The sequence below is a fragment of the Manis javanica genome, chromosome 3 (assembly GCF_040802235.1).
Source record: "Manis javanica isolate MJ-LG chromosome 3, MJ_LKY, whole genome shotgun sequence".
Classification (NCBI taxonomy): domain Eukaryota; kingdom Metazoa; phylum Chordata; class Mammalia; order Pholidota; family Manidae; genus Manis; species Manis javanica.
The window spans coordinates 194,102,120-194,121,077 of NC_133158.1; the positions used below are offsets into that span (position 1 = coordinate 194,102,120).

The 18,958-nt window shown below is 44.3% G+C and overlaps 1 protein-coding gene across 5 annotated transcripts in view; it reads right to left on the reverse strand.

The window, feature by feature from the left end:
• Positions 1–17,272, reverse strand: part of TMEM131L (transmembrane 131 like) — a 157,708-nt gene extending 140,436 nt beyond the window's left edge. For 4 of the 5 annotated variants that reach the window (XM_073232560.1, XM_073232562.1, XM_073232563.1 and 1 more), the window contains exons 1-3: positions 17,078–17,272; positions 16,303–16,373; positions 8,050–8,093 (exon numbers count right to left, since the gene is read on the reverse strand). In XM_073232560.1, the coding sequence (XP_073088661.1) occupies positions 8,050–8,093; positions 16,303–16,373; positions 17,078–17,201 (239 nt within the window). In that variant the 5' untranslated portion in view covers positions 17,202–17,272. The remainder of the gene's footprint in view (positions 1–8,049; positions 8,094–16,302; positions 16,374–17,077) is intronic. The other variant, XM_073232565.1, reaches the window with a different exon arrangement.
• Positions 17,273–18,958: the final 1,686 nt, after the last annotated feature.

An 18,958-nucleotide genomic window follows, 5' to 3' on the forward strand; every position in this document is an offset into this window, starting at 1 on the left:
TAGACAGAGCATACTGCCTTGGGAAATTATATTTCTTCTCTGAATCTTGGTATCTCAAGCTCTCTGCCACCTTCTAAGGCAATAAGAAGCCTGATGTCACAACATATCCAGAATGCCTTTATAGAACTTATCGATACTGCTGCCAATATACTGGGATCCATCTAAAAAGTACTTTGATGTCTCACTGACCCATCATGAAGAGCAAAGAGCTACCCACAGAACAACAGTCATGGCATCAAAGAAGCCTGAAATGACCAAATATCAGCTCCTCTCTGACTGTATAAGCTGTAAGCTTTCCTGAAGACAGGAGTAGGTTCCTGTCTTGCCAATGGGTTTCAGCCCTGGGCAAGTTCACTGTGGATTCAATGTAACCAAAGAAATGACAGTAGAACATTCTTGGGGTGAAAGAGTTATACCCCACTTTATTTCCACAGTGGCAGGTCAATCACTAGAATCCCGTCCTCTCAGAGCGAATCTGCACGCAGCAAGCTGGTCTCTGCCTCTAGGCCTCTCTGCCCGCACAGCCGTCCCACTCTCTGTCCTCGGCACTGCCACCACTCCAGCCTCTTTTCTACTCTACTGCAGCCTTGCAACCATGCCACCGTGTCGTGCAGAGCACTGGGTGGAGCCCTTTATATAGTCAATAACAATGTGTTGCCCACACATGTGTAGCGAGATAGCCAACCAGGGCCAGGTGAGAATCCTGGCCATAGAACTTTCATTTTATCCACTGTTCCCAATGGCAAAACACCCAAGTCTCTCTCTCTTGCTCACAGTGCTACCTTTACTCTTTTCTGAAATAAGCTTCTCACCAAGTTTTTTATGTACTTTTAATAACCACGTTGTTATTTCCATGGGCAAGTCTTCCTGGGCTGTTGCATCTTCCTTGCTCTTTCCTCAGGATCAACACCTGGCTGAACAGATTCCCTGAAGTTACTTTACTGTTAAATATTGTGATGAGTAGCAGTAATCAGTCAAGCGACTGAGCTGCATGTGGAATAAAGCAAGCTGAATGTCAGACTTCTAAGTGCGAAGCCCCTTGTCCTACCCATGGCCTACGCTAAGGTTCTGGCCCAGGATATGCATCATTTATGGGCCATACCCAAGCTTTCAAGATTTCAATGCCACCTTTCTGTTTCAGGATAGTCAACATTAATGAAGTATTTTGCCTGTATTTATTCTAGGTTAATGCCTCAAAATACACCTGGAATGATTAAAGTTGGTTCAAAACCTTTTTCAATGTAAAGATATAAATTAGTTCAAGCCTAATCACTACAGAGTCTGTAAAAAAATACATCTAGGAAACATAAAAATTTCTATGAAAATCAGAATTAGGATTCTGATCCTGTTACATGATTTTTCTAATTCTAATTGTGAATGAAATAGGTATATAAAGAAGTGCCTAAAGATTTGCTAAAAATTCACAACCTTGAAAACAATTTGAATATATACCAAGAACCCTGTTTAAAAACTTGCACTCTAAGGAGAACACCTAAATTATGAGATCTATGACAATCAATGAAAATTCACTTTACACTGTTGAGGCCAAGTTCATGATGAAATGCATTCATACTGCAACCCTCTCGGGGCCCACATAACCCCAGAGAAGGGCTCGTGGGGCACACACAAAGCTAATAATCCATCCTCTTAAAAAACACGCCAACTGCAATAATCTAATTTAAAAACCACAACCTCTAATACTAATATCAGTACTGGGGTTCAATGGCAAATACGGTTTGTGGGCTTAGATATGAAGAACATGTGAAACAGTACAAGTAACTGATTTGAGTTAGATTTTAAAAATAGGAGCTTGCATGCCTTCATGTAGCAGCTCTTCACCTAGGTGTTAGGTGCTGGGGAATCGGGTGAATGAGGGTCAGACAGGAACTTGGCTATTCTTATAACCGAGGAGTAGGCAGGCGCCCTGAGCTGTGTGCAGCAGGACCCACAGAATTGTCAGGGGAGGCGGTTGGCCAGGGAAGATGAGAGGGTTTGGGCCAAAAAAAAAAAAAAGAAAGAGAGAGAAAGAGAGAGTGAGAGCTGGGCAAGCTGTGAGACAAAGGAAAGTGACAGGGAGGCAGGGGCAGAATGCTGAAGAGGTGAGCAGGACCAGATCACAGAAGGCCTTCTAGGCTACGCTCAGCCATCTGCACCTTCATCTAGAGGGATGGTGCTACATGGAAGGCTGTTTGTGAGAGGAATGACAGGAAAGGATGTATGGTTTAGATACACTACTTGGGTAGGAATGCAGAGCACAGGCTGGGGTGGCTGTAAAATGCAGACAGGAGACCATCTGAGGAAGATCCAGCAGGTGGAGAGTATGAGGGGAGTCAAGAGGGGCACCCTGATTTCTGGCTGGTGCAAATGAATGCAGGGTGCTGTTGTTCACCAAAAGGGGGCTGTGCCAGAGGTGGAGCAGGTGGGATAAGGCTGGCAGGGAACTCAGCCCAAGAGCTCAGCTCTGGACATGCTAACTGAGCAGCCCCTAAAAGCTAGAGGGAGCTCTCTCTGGGCAACAACTGAACAGATAAGCCCCCTGAGCAGAAGCAGCACCCAAGTTCAAGTTCCTTCTATATAGACAAAAACCCAAGAGCACAGGTGAGAGTGCCTAGGGAAATGACAGACGGCAAGAGAAGCTACCCAGGATGCAACCCCGGGGAGGGACATGCAGATTAAAATTTTAAGAGCCTGTCAACAGGTAAGGAACATTGGGGATCTGCTGAAAACACAGCTTTCAGTTTCTGAAGGAGAACAAAGAAAAGTGAAAAGTAGTTCCATTCCCTAAGGAAGCCCTGAAATCCCCTCCATTGCCAAAAGCAAATGTCACTAAAGACTGAGTCGTTTTTGTCTGCAATTATCTTTCAGGATGCTGCTGAAAGGTTAAGGAGAGTTTCTGCGTGTTCTGCCTCTTAGGATCAGCCTTTAACTGATCTAAGCTGCTTCAGGAGAACACATTTTGCTGCTGTTACTCATCAGATAAAAGAACATTTTAAAAAATTTCCAGACACTGTACCTAGCCCAATCTGTATTCAGGCTTTTTACATAACCATTTTTAAAAGTTGAAATAATAATCTATTCAAAATACAATTTGCCAAAGTTTACACTTTTCTCGTTCTAATAAATATACCCCCAAAAGACTTATCAGAGATGTGTACCCAGCCAGTCAAGCTTCCTGGGGAGCATCCAATTCTAGTAAGAGCCAAAGTCAGTGCTCATTTGCTCTCATCACTGAATCCCCAACAGCAATCTTTCTTTCTCAGCAAAGGAGTACATGACTGCTGATATTTGAGAATACCCAGGAGAAAACTGGGGAGGGTGAGGAAAGAAGGAAAAAAGTTTTTCCAATAATGCTTTTCTGGCTTTCAACCAAATACAATTACACAGCCTTCAGAGATGAAATCAAAATCCCATAAACAACATCTTCATGAGGTCCATTACCCTGAAAGCTTTCCCAAACTGCATCTAAGATCACAGACTGGCTCCTCCAGAGCCCTCCACCCGGGACCACCTTGGAGAGTCCTGGGGGATGTGACACAGGCCTCTCCACTGCCTACACTCCCCCCAGTGGTAGGTGTCAGGGCCACCTACCTGTTCTGGGGAAATCCTGAGACTCCGTTTTTAGGGTCAAAGCTATTTCTCGAGTCCCAAGGGAGCAGCCCTTTGCTCTCTCTCTCACTCTCTCTCTCTGGATTCTCTCAGAGATGGTGCATTCAGTTTGTGGAATTCCTAAGTGTTCAAGTCCCTCTTAAAAATCATTAAGAGTTGGCATTGTGGACTAGTAATTAACTGAAAATCACAAAAATGTTTGAAAAATAGTACAGATACTAACTAATCATGTCATAAATTTGATTAAGGATAAACGACATTAAAATAGGGCAAATCCAGTATTGCATTATAGCCCAAAGTATAAAATAAATATCCATGAGTCCATACTGATATAAATAAATGACCTAGTAAATAAATAAATGAGGGAGAACAGACAAATCTCCCATATAGAAGAAGTCCAAACAATCTATGTAGCTTGATTCCACTTAATGACTGTCTCCAAAGAGTGAAGAACGGAAAGAGGTAAAAAAGGGTAACTCTACAGGAGAGAAAATGGACAAACAGCACCTTAGCCAGCTGATCAAGGTCAGCATCAAAGTGATGAGTCAATCTGCTGGCAGGTACCCTTGACATATGATAAGAATGGCAATTTATGCCTGTGGTCTTCCTCCCCAAAACAACCACCCCAATCTAACCATGAGGTAAAACACCAGAGAACCCCAAACTGAGGACTATTTTACAAAATACCTGACCAGTACTCCTCAAAACTGTCAAGATTTCAAAAGTAAGGACATTCATTCTGAGAAAAACTGTCACAACCAATAGGATCCTACGGAGACATGACACCTAAAAGCAATGTGGTATCCCAGATGTGATCCTGGACAGAAAAAGGATATTAGGGCAGACTAGTGAAATTTAAAGAAAGTGTGGAGTCTAGTTCATCCTAATGTACCGATGTTGGTTTCTTAGTGTTGACAAATGTACTGCAAAAATATAAAGCATTAACATACAGGTAAGCTGCATGAGGACTACGTGGGAACCCTCTGTACCGTCTTTACAACTTCTCTGCAAACCTAAATCTATTCTAAAGCAAAAGGTTTATTTTAAAAGCAGCAAGACACTATATGAGCTTTGAGGGTATTAAAATTTTCACTGAAAAAAATGCCCAACTGGGCAGTAAAGGTAAATGAGCAATAAGAACTTGGTGACTACTCATTACAGGACTTGATGCTTCCAGAGGACTCCAGAATCTACGTTTTTCAGAAAATGGACACAAAGAAGGTCTTCTACTAGCAGATTCCAACTTATGTCATCATCTTGTCTTGACACATGAGCAATGAATCTCCAACAAAAAAAAGCCAAAGAACAGAGAGGTTTGGGAGCAAAGTTAAAATGAAAACGAGGGATGAAAGAGCAGCAAAACCCTGGGACATCTGATAATTGTGAAGATTACAATATATAAATCAGGGCTGATCAAACTGTGAGTCACAATTAAGGAGTTTTAAAGTCATCCCAGTAGAGGCAACCAGCATTTTATTTTTTTAAATGAAACAAAATGAAATAGAAAAGTGCTGTGAATGGACGGTAGTGATGGTTGTGCAGTGTGAATGTATTCACTGCCACAGTACTTGAAAATGGTTATAAAATGGTAAATGTTATGTATATTTTACCACAATTAAAAAAAGGAGGAAAATGGGGTACATCACAGGTAGTAAGGATAAGGACTATTTTATAAAGAAATAAATTAGCATGCATATCCATACACCCAAGGACATGCCTGTGGGTCAGTGATCAGGATGTACAGTATATCTCTCACCATGAGCCACTGTCAGAAAGTGTGAAAGCCACTGCTCTGTGACTGACCCAATCTCCCTCACCATTATCCCTGCACTCGACAATCTGACCCTGTATCAAAACACCAGTAAGGATAAAATCTACTAATGCCTTAAAACTTGACAGAAAAATGAATGAAAAGAAACTAGGGAAGGGGAGAGCTGCAGCTACAACAGAGATAACAAGTGCGCTCGCCCAGCCCTGGAGGCGCAGCCTGGGACTTCCCGCTCCAGAAGCACACGTCCCTGCCTACCTGCCATCCACTTGGACGTGTCATCTCAAGTCTGACATTCCTCGGGAGACAACCGAGCAGAGCTCCTGATTTCCCTCCCACAAAACTCCCTCCCTGTCTCACTCATCACCTCCCCAAGATGCCCAAGCCAAATGGCAGAAGTCCCCTGTGTGCCTCCTTCACACTCCACCATGGAACCAATCCCCCCCCGAAATTCCTCTCAGAACTTTCCATGTCCCTCCATGCCCACGACCAGCAGCCGAGCCTGATCCACCTTTTCTCACCTTTCCCTGCTCCCCTGCTCTCACAGGATTGTGACAAACTCTGAACCCTACCCCATATATTTATAAGGTATGTCATATTTAAAATTTTATGCTATCAGTTGAAATGGTTTCAAGGAATGTCATTTTATGGCATATTATAAATACTGGCATTTTTAATAAAACTTACAATCACTTTTTAAAATACATTCAATGGACTCTAAATATCACTGCAATGATACCATCATCCATTTTTTTTAAATACACAGATGGGTTTTCTTGTATTGCTGGATATTCCCTCAAAGAGTTTTAAACATACTGTATCTTTATGTTCATGGTCCTTTGCAACAAAACTACGGGTATAAACTGAAATTCTGAGTTTTTAAATAAATTTTTTGTGACCACACGGTCCAAGTGTTAAAATTTTTTTCTTCTGAACTGAGTTATCATTATAATTTCTATTAGTATACAACTAATCAAACCAACAAATTTTATAAATTTTGATATGTATTTGAACATGAGGAGTCAAATTCATTGAAAATCATCCTTAAAATAGATGGAGGAAACTCTTTTTACCCTATTGGTTTGTGTGAATATTTTCTTCCTTTTTTTTTTTTTAAATATAAGCACTGAAAAAGCTGTTCACATAAGTAGATGTGAATGGAAAGAGCTTTGCTATCACACCGTCCCTACATTCTCTAAACTCCCTCAGTGTTTTAATCCAAAAATCACAATGGTCTGTCATTAAAAATAACTTTTGATGAACCGAAAGTTTCTGTGACGACTGCCCTTGTACTGTTCACCATGTAACTTATTCACTATGTAAGAATTTGTTCTCCATGTAAGAACTTGTTCGTTGTGCTTCAGAAGATCGGAGACTGATGAGAATTAGGCTTGGGGTGGATTAATGATTGTGCATTGAGTCCCCTGTACAGAATTTTATTGTTGTTAACTGTTAACAACCATTTGATCAATAAATATGAGAGATGCCCTCTCAAAAAAAAATAAATAAATAACTTTTGATGATCAACTATTGACTTGATTGTAGCCTTCAACTTTATTAAAAGTAAAGATTTGAAAACCACAGAGTTACAAAAGACTTGTTATCCAATCAGAGTGAATCCCTTACTCCTACCTATACCAGCATTTCAGATGGCCCTTTCATTTGCCCAAGCACCTAGTATGACTGACGCTGGGTAAGAGGTATGCCTCTCCTGTAAAGTGGAGACATGAGATGGCAAAAGAGGTGAAAAAGCATAACTTGCAACCTCAGACAGATCAACTTGAGGAGTCTATATGGAGGTTAGGGATCTAAATGCTGATTCCCTGAAAGATATCCCCATGTCCAGGTAGCAGTTAGTCTTCAGGTACCTTCAAGCGACAAGATACCCTAGTTGGACAACTGACCAAGACTGTTCCATGACACAAGTATTCTTTTACAATTGTAGTTTATACCTTCCAAGGTGCTAGGCTCTGCTTCAAATTCTTTAACAACTAACACTACACTTAAAAAAATAAAACCTGACCTCCTTATTATGGCCTCTAAGGCCCTACATCGTCTCAATGTCTCACAGACCACACTGGCCTTCTTCAAGTCCCTGGATTGGTGCCAGTGCTCCCCACCTCAGGGCCTTTGCACCTGACATTCCCTCTGCCCAGAGCACTCCCCTGCATACTTCCTGGCTGCACCAACACATCCTGCAGAACTCAGGCTCATGTGTCACCTCATAAGTAAGGTGGGAGGGGCCTTACCTGACGACTCCATCTACCTCACTGTTCTCTACCCCAGCAATCTCACAGTCCTTTTGTAAGCATAATTATCTCCTCTGTTCACAGTAAAGTCAGACTCCAGAAGCACATGCAGCACAGGTTTTGTTCAGTGTTTTACGTCCAGCACCCAGTATAGTGCCTGATGCTTGTGAACAAGAGAACGAGCATAACATGCCACAGCAAAGTGAATTTGGGGACACTGTTTCTAACAGCTTTCTGTACAACCTCGTTTTTATTTTTTAAGTCATTGTTGATCATTAGAGAGTATAGATGTCCCCAGTGCCAAAGAGAAACATATATTACACATAATATTGAATACATAAACAGTCTTACACCAAGACTTCATACAGCATCCAAAGTGGGCAGAGAAATTCAGCACGCAGGTACAGGCTCCCAGTGTTTCCTTACCTCTGTTCTGGAGAATGCTCCTCCACATCCTCTTCAGAATCACCCTATTGAAAAAGAACATGGTTTAACAGTTGTTTCAAAGGCACACAAAAATGTCCAAAAGAAACAGTCCTTCAAAGCTCACACATATGAGGACAATTTCATATACTTTGACTTCAACCTTAAACAGCTGATAAATTTTATAAAAGCCTTAAAAATCACACTTTAGAGCACTTCCCAAATCGTCTGCCAGACTTTAGGTGCCAAAATCTGATCATGTGTCACGGGCCAGGAGAGTAAAAAAGAAAAGCCACTGGACACAGAAACAAAAGGGCAAATGCAACCAAATACTAGATTGCAGCTCACCTAACGGACACAGTCTGGGCTCTCCATTCTTGAACCGCCACTGCGGGAGTACCGAGCCTTCCTGTCCCTCCAGCTTCTCTCCAACCCTTGGCTTTCCTGGCGGCCCTGCCGCACTGCCCTGTCCCTGGACCCAGACTCCACTATGCTAAGTCCCTCAGAATGATAACCCACACTTGTAACCATGCGCCCAAATCCCTATCTCCAGCCCCAACTTGTCAGTCAGTCGCACACAGATACACAATAAATGCCCATCGCTCCCAAGAGTCAAGACATGCGCAGCCCAGGCAGCCCCAGGCCCTGACCAGCCCACTGTGGGTACTCCAGGAAACCTGCAGGATGAATTCACTTACAGCTCCAGCCCTACAGCCATATGCCTGCAGGATATAATGTGCTTTGTCTTCCCAGAAGCAATTATGAGCAGTACCAGACTCAATCTCCGGTGTCCCTAGCGAGTGGCTTCTGTTCTAACAGGCCTCCTTCTGTCAAGAACACCATCACGCTCTGTGACCCACAGGCAAACCTGAGGTCATCTTATACTGCTCTCCTCCCTTTACCTGCGACCATGAAGACCTGCCCGTGTCCTTTCAGTTTAGACCTGTCCTTTCCTCTCCACCCCTTCTGCCAGCACTGAGCCCACAACCATCAGCACTCCCAGCCTCCATTACCACCGCTGATGTGAAGACCGCTGCCTTCAACCCATCCTGCAAGTCCAATCTTCCTCAACAGCCATCAACTTCCCACGCACATGGTATGGACCCAGCATGCAATGCAACATCACTGTGTTAGTCTCTGTTCAACAACCTACCATGGCTCCCTAATTGACAGTCAGATACACACTCCATGCTCCTTACCCTGGAATTGAGCTATTGTGGGTTGACCCTGCCATACTGATGCTGACTGATGTTCTAAATTAGAGCCCAGGGCACCCGCTAAAGTGTGGCTGAAGACACTAGGATGGATATGTCAACCAATAACTGCTCAATTCCAGGTTAAGGACAAAAAGGCAACCTAATGATTTATTTGATAAGGGATAACATCCAAAATATATAAAAAACTCATATGTCTCTACACCAGAAAAAAAAAAAATCCCAATTAAAAAATGGGCAGAGGACCTGAACAATTTTCCAAAAAGATATACAGATGACCACATGCAACGATGTTCCCATCACTAATCATCAGGGAAATACAAATGAAAACCACAATGAGATGTCACCTCACACCAGTCCGAATGGCCATTGCCCAAACAGCACTAACAAGTGTTGGCGAGGATGTAGAGAAAGGGGACCCCAGGAATGTCAACTGTTGTGGCTACTGTAGAAAGCAGTATGAAGGTTCCTCGAAAAACAAAACATAGAAATACCCAGAAATTCCACTTCTAGGAATTTACATGAAGAAAACAAAATCCCTGATTTAAAGATCCCTATGTTTATCACCACATTACTTAAAATAACCAAAATACAGAAACAATCAAAGTGTCCAACAATCGATGAATGGATAAAAAAATGTGGTACATATATAGACTGGATTATTACTCAGCCATGAAAAAGAGAAATCCTGCCATTTGCAACACCATGGATGGTCCTAGAGGGTATTATGCTCAGTGAAATAAGCCAGGCAGAGAAAGACAAATGCCATATGATTTATCTTATATGTGGAATCTAAAAACAAAACAACACAAAATGAACAAGACACAGTAGACTCATGAACACTGAGAAGTGACTGGTGGTTACCAAGGGGAAGGGGCCGGGGTGAGTGGGTAGGAAGGATGAGGGGGATAAAGGGGCACATAAATCTCAATCATATTATAAGTTGGTATGGGAATGGAAGTGCAACATGGAGGATATAGTCAATGAATCTCTAATATCTTCGTATCTTAACAGATAGCAACTACACTAGCTGGGGTGAGATAATGAGTCTAACTGTTGAACCACTGTGTTGTATACTCAAAATCAATACAAAATAACGATAAAACATCAGCATAAAAATACAGAACCATCACCTATGAGGCTGCCGGCCAGGCCCCATCACACTTTTGCTAATGCAGACCTCTCAGCCTTAACAGACTCCAACACACACTCCTCTCCTCTCCCCTCTCAGTTCCTACATTTCAGCACTTGAATGTTATCTCAGGGTATTACCAGCCTTATCTCCCCAACACCACAGGCTCTCAAGGCAGGTACCAAATCTTGCAATCCCGCCTCCCACTTGGCAGTGTCTTTGTACTCACTATTCTAATTCTCTCACGCTTTCAAGGGCTGGCTCAAATGTTAAATATAGGCCTTCCAAAGAGATGTATTTGGCCTTCTCAAATTAAAAATACAACTCCCAGCACCTGAATCCTCCTCCAGTCTGCCACAATACAGCATTGGTACCCTCCTAACAGAATACATAACCTAACAGTTTACTCTATTTCATATTTATTACCTATATGCCCACCAGGAGACTGCACACTCCACAAGGGCAGGGTCTTTGCTGTTCACCATGACATGCCTGACACCTAAGACAGTGGTTCCCCCACCATACCTGTTCCATTAATGTCTGGAGAGCCGAGTACAGTCTACCTGTTTCTTAAGTACTAGTGGATACACACCTCACGCCTGTCAGAATGGCTGTTATCAAAGACAAACAACAGCAAATGTTGGCAAGGATGCAGAAAAGGAGCCCCTATGCACTGTTGGTGGGAGTGTAAACTAAACTGGTACAGCCACTACAGAAAACAGCATGGAGGTGCCTCAAGAAATTAAAAATAGAAACACTGTATGATCCAACAATTCCATTTCTGGGTATTTACTGGAAGAAAATGAGAACGCTGACTTGAAAAGATATATGCACCTCTGTGATCACTGCTGCATTATTTATAATAGTTTCAAGACATGAAAACAACCTAGGTGTCTATTGATGGATGACTGGATAAAGATGAGATACATATATATAATAGAGTATTATTCAGCCATAAAAAAGGAAATATTGCCATTTGTAACAACATGGATGGATCTGGAGGGTATTATGTGAAATGAAATAAGTCAAAAAAGGTAAAGACAAACACTATGATTTCACTTATATTTGGAATTTTAAAACAAATAATAATAATAATAATAATAATAATAATAATAATGAACAAGCTTATAGATACAGAAAACAGACTGATGGCAGCAAGAGGCAGAGGGTGGAAGGTGGACAAAATGGATAAAGGTGGTCAAAAGGGACAAAATTCCCGTTATAAAATAAATTAAGTCCTGGGGCTGTAATATAGAGCATGATTAACATAGTTAACAATACTGAATTGCATATTTGAGAGTTGCTTAGAGTATAAACCTGAAAAATTCTCATAAGAAAAAAAAATTTCTTTGTAACTAGGCATAGTGATGGATGTTAACTAGACTTACCACAGTGATCACTTTGTATTATCTACAAATACATAATCGTGTTGTACATAATGAAACAAATATAATGTTGTATGTCTGTTATACCCCAACAAAAAAATTAAAAAATTTTTTTTATTAGTGGATACAACTACTTTTAAAAATTTAATAAGCAAATTGTTCTAAATCAAAACAGAACATGAAATTATTTCCCTCAGGCACAGTAACTTTACCACCGCAATACGACTTTCCTAGTCACACTGTGCTAAAACTCATACAATAACATAGTGGCCAAGAGCATGGACTCTGGAGCGAAATACCTCCTGGTTCATCCTACCAGTGCCACTTTCTTACAGCCTTGGGCAAGTTACTTAACAACTCTGGGCCTCAATTTCCTCATCTGTAAAATCAAGTCATAAGACTTCATAGCTTTTAGTGTATAACCTGAATTCATACTCACAAAGAGCTTAAACAATGCCAATAATATTTGACCCACATTTGTTTGTTTTTTCCTATGTTGATGGTGGAAGTCAATTAAACCAAAAATAAATCTCTATGACAAAAAGATTTCCAAATGCTAGTCAATGATTCACTGACTAGAGCAAGATGCTATTACATAACACAGTACCTGAGATATAAAAGAACTTAGATACTTACTGTACCATTTCCTGTTTCACTTTCTACCAATTTCCGTTATCTACACACTCAGGCTTAGGGAGGGAAAATAAACAAGGCGTGAGAGTTAAAGGCAGAGACTTTCTCATTCATCACCATATCCCAGGGGCCTGGCTGGGCCTGGCCCATGCTAGGTGTTTGCCTCCTGAACAAACAAGGCCAGAAGAGCACTGGGCCTGCCCATCCCAGACCAGGCCAGCATAACTCTGTGTCAGGTAACAGCTGCCCCTCCACGGCACCCATGTCTGATGTTCATGTCCCAAACCTAACCAGGGGCATTTAGAGTGAGGCGTCTCATCTCAGCAAAGTCTGAATGGATTAAAACAACAAATTCTACATTGCCCTTCCTGCTGCTAGAACTGATATAAAAATGTGATTATTAAACAATAACTGGAAGTCAACACAAGGCATTCTGCCTATGACCTGTGGAACTAACCTCATAAAAACGGGAACTGACAAGACGCTGACAACGACCTCTGCCCACTAAGAGAACTCATGCGCTAACTACTGAACGTCTACTGAAGGCAGACCCTGAGCCACAACGGGGCAACAAGTTGAGAAGCCCAAACCTTCTTAAGGGGAACCCAGTTAGGGCAACAAGGTACACACAACACAAAGAAAAAAATTCCAGACACCCAAGAAACTCAAAAAGGAAGAAGTGACCACAGTGCCACCCACTGCCAAGTGAGGAGTCAGGAAAGGCAGGCCTTGCCCAAGCAGCAAAGCCATCACACTCATCATCTCTGTCCCCAGACACAGGTTGGCCTGCTCGGCAAAGGGGCGGGCTGGAGGCAGTGTCCCAGAAGCCCAACCTGAGCAGCAGGCAGGGTCCGACTGCTGAAGGCCCTGAGGATCACAGGGAATCACAGAAGGTTTTTGACCTCGAAGGCAAAGTAAGAAGGGGCACAAAGCTGTATCTTGTGCACAAGCAATTACTTCTCGACAATAAGCTGCTGAAAACGTGTTGGGTTTCTGCACAACCACCACTTCAGATTCAGTGTGTTGAAATATGGGTGAAGTGGTGAAGTGGAGTCAAAGAGAGGAAAAATTCTGTAAACCTAAGAATAAAATCACATTTTTTTACCATCTTCACACTATCACCATGGACAGGGTTTTTATGTTCCTACACCAAAATATCTTACAACTCTTTTACGAGTATGGAACAAACAGAGAGAGATGCTTATTTGCACAACTGTAGAACCCCTGATAGTACCGAGTTCTCTGCACTGGCTCAGCTCCTTCAAGCAGGAAAGCTGTCCCATGCTCCCCAGTGACCGAGTCTAGGGGTCAGCTGAGATACTGCCAAAATAATCAGTATGTATGTTTTAATATATATTAAGGGCTTATTAAGTCAAAGACACCTAATTCTCATAAAATACTCTGAAATCAGCACATTATTCCCATTTTTAAGATGAAGAAACTGAGGACAGAGAGGTCCTGAATAATGACTAAATAATTGTGTCACTAAATAGTGTTGGCAAATGTTTATATTTAATTTTTGATGCCACATCTTTTGAGGCCCCTATTTTACCTATTACTGACACATCTTAGCTTCTGAAGCTATATTTAAATCTTCCTGAATGAAAGGAACCCAATCTGCAAGTTAATTAAGCAGAAAACCCTCAAATTTAAATAACACCTATAAATACTCTCTTTTCAACAGACTACATGACACACATCTGGGGACTTTTTCTGATAAAAAAATTCAAAATACTTTGAAAAGAATTGCCTAAAAATAACTTTCTTCAGAACTTTCTGCAGTAATGTGTGTGTGTGTGTGTGTGTGTGTGTGTGTGTGTGTGTGTGTGTGTGTGTGTGTATGCAGTTTAAATATACTGGCATATATACATGCAGTTTATTATAGATAGCTATAGATAGATCCACATACATCCTCACCCTCACCCAGGTACATACAGGATAAATGTCTCTGAAAGACACACATATAAATAACACATATAAATAGAGATGAAGTATTTAGAAAATTACTTTGAATACCAGTTTCACTTTCATTATAGCTTTAATTAAAACAACTTAGCTGTAAATGCTTCTATAGTGAGTATTCCAGAAAGACAGCTTCTAAATTCTAACATTTTTTTACCAAAACAAACAGTATTATACATATAAACAAAACAAAACCAGAAATCAAGAATTTGATAAAATAACTTTCTGAGCCTATAAATAAAATCACTGATCATATCATAGGCCTTGACATTTCCATCTCTGAGCATAGTAACTAAATCTTCAACTAATGCTGTAACACAAGAGAGTCTAGAATTTACTTTCCTTTCTGTCTGGGTTGGTTTCCAACATGAACCAGTAAGAGGCAAAGGCTACAATTGAGTAAAAATGCAAATACATATAGACATACACCAGTGCTTCTCAACCCAGGCAATTTTGCTGCCCAGGGACATTTGGCAAAGTCTGGAGACATTTTTAGCTGTCATAACTTGCGGGGGGGGGAGTGAAAGGAGTGAGTGCCACTGGCATCCAGCGGAGAGAGGCAGGGATGCTCTATCTGCTTGACATCCTATAGTGCCCAGGACAGCCCCCCATGTCAAAGAATTCTCCAGCGCCAAATGTTACCGACGCCATTTTTGGACAATACTGATACACATAAATATACTATACTTTTAAAAAGTAAATACGTTAAATGTTATGTGTGGTTCTCTCAGTAGGATTATGAACGATTTCTATTTTATTTATCATTGTTTTCCAAATCTTCAACAATACACATCTGTTTTCATCATCAGGAAAAAAAATCCATTTGGGAATAAACTTTTAAGAGAAGGGCAGACTATTTGCTCCACATCCTGATGAGGCTTTTTCTCAAAGTACTGGTCTCATTCAGCCTGCTCTCCTTGAGGGAAGTCCAGGAAAATTTCCCTTTAAAAACCACCTCTCCGCCTTGAAGATGTTATTCATTAGCCCTATTATAATACTTCACATAGGAAGGAAAAAATGTGTAAAACTGCACAACCTCTCCAGAGAAGTTACAGCTAGACATCCCGTTTTTCTAAAGAGCCACAAGAGACAACACAGAATTAAGTGCTGTCACCCATGTGGGAAGTAATGAACATCTCAAAAATTACCACACAGGCTGAATATTTCCTTATAATTCAAACCACTCACTTCCCCCCCAAAAAAACCCGCATTTGGGGTCACTCCTGTCGCTGTTGAAAAAGTCAACAATATATTTAAATGCATACACTTACAATGACAATTTCCCCTGAAAGTTAAACCTTTAAACACAAAACCTTTTCACTACTGCATATCCTGCAGCGACAAACACTGTATGATGCCACCGAGTCCCAATAAAACGTTAGTAATTATTTTTCCGCATGCAATCATTATAGCATATGGGGGGGGGGGACCTAAACCTGAAATTCAAGCTCTTAAGGGGTGTAGTCTACTACGAATTAAAGGCACTTGGAAAAAATCCAAGATTACAATACTTTAAAGTCACATCTTCATCCCAAAGCTACTTAACGCTAATGGCAAGTACCTCTCTCTAAGATTTTTGAAATCAATATGCCTGTTGTCCACGGGCACGCAGCACCAGCTCACTTAGCGAGCAGGGCACCGGGCCCTCGCGCTCCCAGGACCACGGCCGGCCGAGGGGCCCGCCCTTCTCCGCAGGGCAGCGCTGGCCTCGGCTCCCACCTCCTGAACTTGGGGCCGGCGTGACTCACGCCCAGTCACATGGCGCGGGAGGAGGCCGGGAAGGCCACCGTTGCCAGGTGTTCAGGCTCGGCCCGGCCGTTTATTTGCCTTGCAAAGTGGCCCGCGCGCCTGGGCGGCCGGGAGGGCCGACGGCCTCGCGGCCTCTCCTCCCTCGCGCGCCCACGCCCCCCTGTCACCTGGTCGTCCTCACCTGAGTGGGCAGCAGGAGTTCCCCTTCTTCTGCCTGCCACAGCTCCACCACGTTCGGCAAGGGCTCAATCGCTGCACGAACACCAAAAAACACACCGCGTTCTTGAGACTCGGAAAAGAAACGCTTTCCTGTTTCCCTGTCGCGCCCCCGCCTCACCCAAGCGAGTCTCCCTTTCCCTCGGCAAGCGGGGGGGGGGGGGGTGACGTGGGGCCCGAGGGGCGAGCCGAGGCCAGGGACAGAACGGACGGGGTGTAAGCCGGCGGCCCCCCCTGCCGGAGCAGACAGCGGCCCGGGTCGGGGGTTCCCGTGCTGGAGGGACGCAGGAGGGAAGCCACGGCGCGGGGCTCCCTGCGCTCCCATCCCGCAGCACCTGGGCCGGTCGTCTGCGGGAGGGCGCCCGGCGGCCTGGCTCCCGGAACAAAGCTGCAGGAAGCCGGGCCGCTGCGGGGCCCCGGCGCGCGCCACACAAAGCGGGGGCTGCGCAGGGGCGCCCGGGGCCCGCGCACAAAGGCTCCGGGGCGCGCGCGGCTAGCGGTCCGCGCCGCTGTCCCCGAGCCCCGCGACTACCAGCCTGCCGTTTGTCCCGGGGCGGGGGCACGGATGCAGCACTGCGGTGAGAAAATGTCATCAGCCGAGAATTGCAACCGCTGTCCTTCCTCCTCCGGCCCCTTTCCCTTTCCTCCCCTGGCCCTCTCATAGATTTCGGCAGTTCCCTAAAAGAAAGCGGGAGGGGGGGCGGGGGGGACGGAGAGCGAGCACAGCGGCGCGCGCTGACCTTGTCCCTGAGCCCCTCCCGGGCGAAAGCAGGGCAGCAGGACCTGGAAGACGCCCAGCAGGAGGTTCACGGCCGCGGCGGTGCGGCAGTAGCAGCCCGGCTGCGGGCGTCGAAGCCCCGCCATGCTGGTGCTCGCGCTCCTCTCGCTGCTCGCCGCGCTCGCAGCCCGCTCGCTGGCGCCCGGGCTGCCTCGCCCCGGGCCCGCCCCCGCGCCGCCCCGCCCCGCCCCGCGCCGCCCCCGCCCGGCCGCCGCCGCCGCTGCAGCAGCTGCTGCTGCAGCCCCAGCCCGGGGCGCGCCGCTCGCTCGACGCGCGTGTGCGCCACAGATAGGGAGGGACGGAACGCGGCGGTGCGGGGGAACGTGGACAATGCGAACGCGGCGGCCCGGCCGCCCCGCCCCGCCGCGAAGCACATGGCTGCGGGCCCGCCCCAGTCTGCGGTGCCCAGCCACTTTGTGCGGCTCTGACGGGGTCGCTGAGCGCTGTCGGGAGGGACTCCCAGGCCCCTGTCGCCAAGCGCGATTTCAAGAACTTTCGGGTGTTTTCCGCTTTGTTTGGGCACGGGAGCCACGGTGGGATTATTAGCCACGGGGGAGGGGAGCACTGGGTGGGTGGTGGGAGTGGAGTCGCCCGGCGACAGGCCTTAGACAGGATATTAGTGGAAATAATGCAGTAGTTGTCAGGAAATGCTAGTGCAGCCACATGGCTACTGCCACTTACGCAGTGAGGATATCCGGTGGCTACAAAGTCTGTAATTTTGAATAAAAAGAGCTCTCCAAGTCCCGAGAGGCTAACCTCAGCACTGCGTGGTGGTGGTGCACCCGGCACCCTCCACCCTCCGTGGGTCTCCGAGTTGTGACAGGTGGGGAAGCCTCTTCCTAAGGAACTTTAGCCTCAAAGACCCTGCATATGCTCCTCTTCAGATTCATATTGCAGAATTCAGCCAGCCTCTTCTGGGTTGGGGCAGGTAACAGTGGTCAGTTACCTGTTTCTAATATCAATAGGATAATATAAGTAATACTTGGAAATGTATTTTCTAGCTCCATTTTTTAATGCCTATAACCAAAAAATATATCTGAGATCTTTTTTAAGTTAGTATCATGCCTTTTCCAGTAATGTTACTGACAAGGGCTTATTCAGGAATCGGTTTACCTAATCTGGAAGTATTGGCAGCCTTAAAATGTTTTAATTAATTTGCTGCTTCCAGACTAGGAGAGAATAAGAGCAGTGTAGAATAAAGAGGGGAAGTGACCGAGGCACACCTGTCTGCTTCCATTGATCCTCTTCTTAATTGCTTCCGGTGCCTTACAGTCTAGCCCATGGAAAAGCAGTGGCCGAATACCAGGACAGATTCCCTAGAAGGACTGAATCAATTATGGAGCCTCTCTGATCCAGTACTGTGAACCCAAGGTCTGGACATAACTCTAACCAAGGTTAAATAATCTAATTGCTTGGCCACAACTTAACATTTAAGAAGACTAGCGTAAATGTAAGTTCTCCATGTGGAAAAAAAGGTCACTTTGCATTACCCAACCTGAACCCGTCCTCCAGTATTCTCTCAGTTCCTTGCCTTTATTCTATGTTCCCTGCCAACACCTTCCTTCCTTTAACAAGGATCACCAGTGCCATCTCAGTGTGTCCCTTTTTTCTCTTCATTTCACTACTCTAGGTTTGTATTTGCCCCTTGGGCCCCGAAGGTTTCCCCACTTATGACAAGAATACTTTCACAGCCCACTTAGGCAGTAACTGCACCTTCAAAGTTTGTTTTTAAACGGAAGTTCTCTCACTGGCCTGTTTGTTTACAAAATGTATTCTTAAATCCTCTTATGACTATACTAGTTTGAAAGGAAAACAAGCAAACATTGATGGCTTAAAAGGTTTT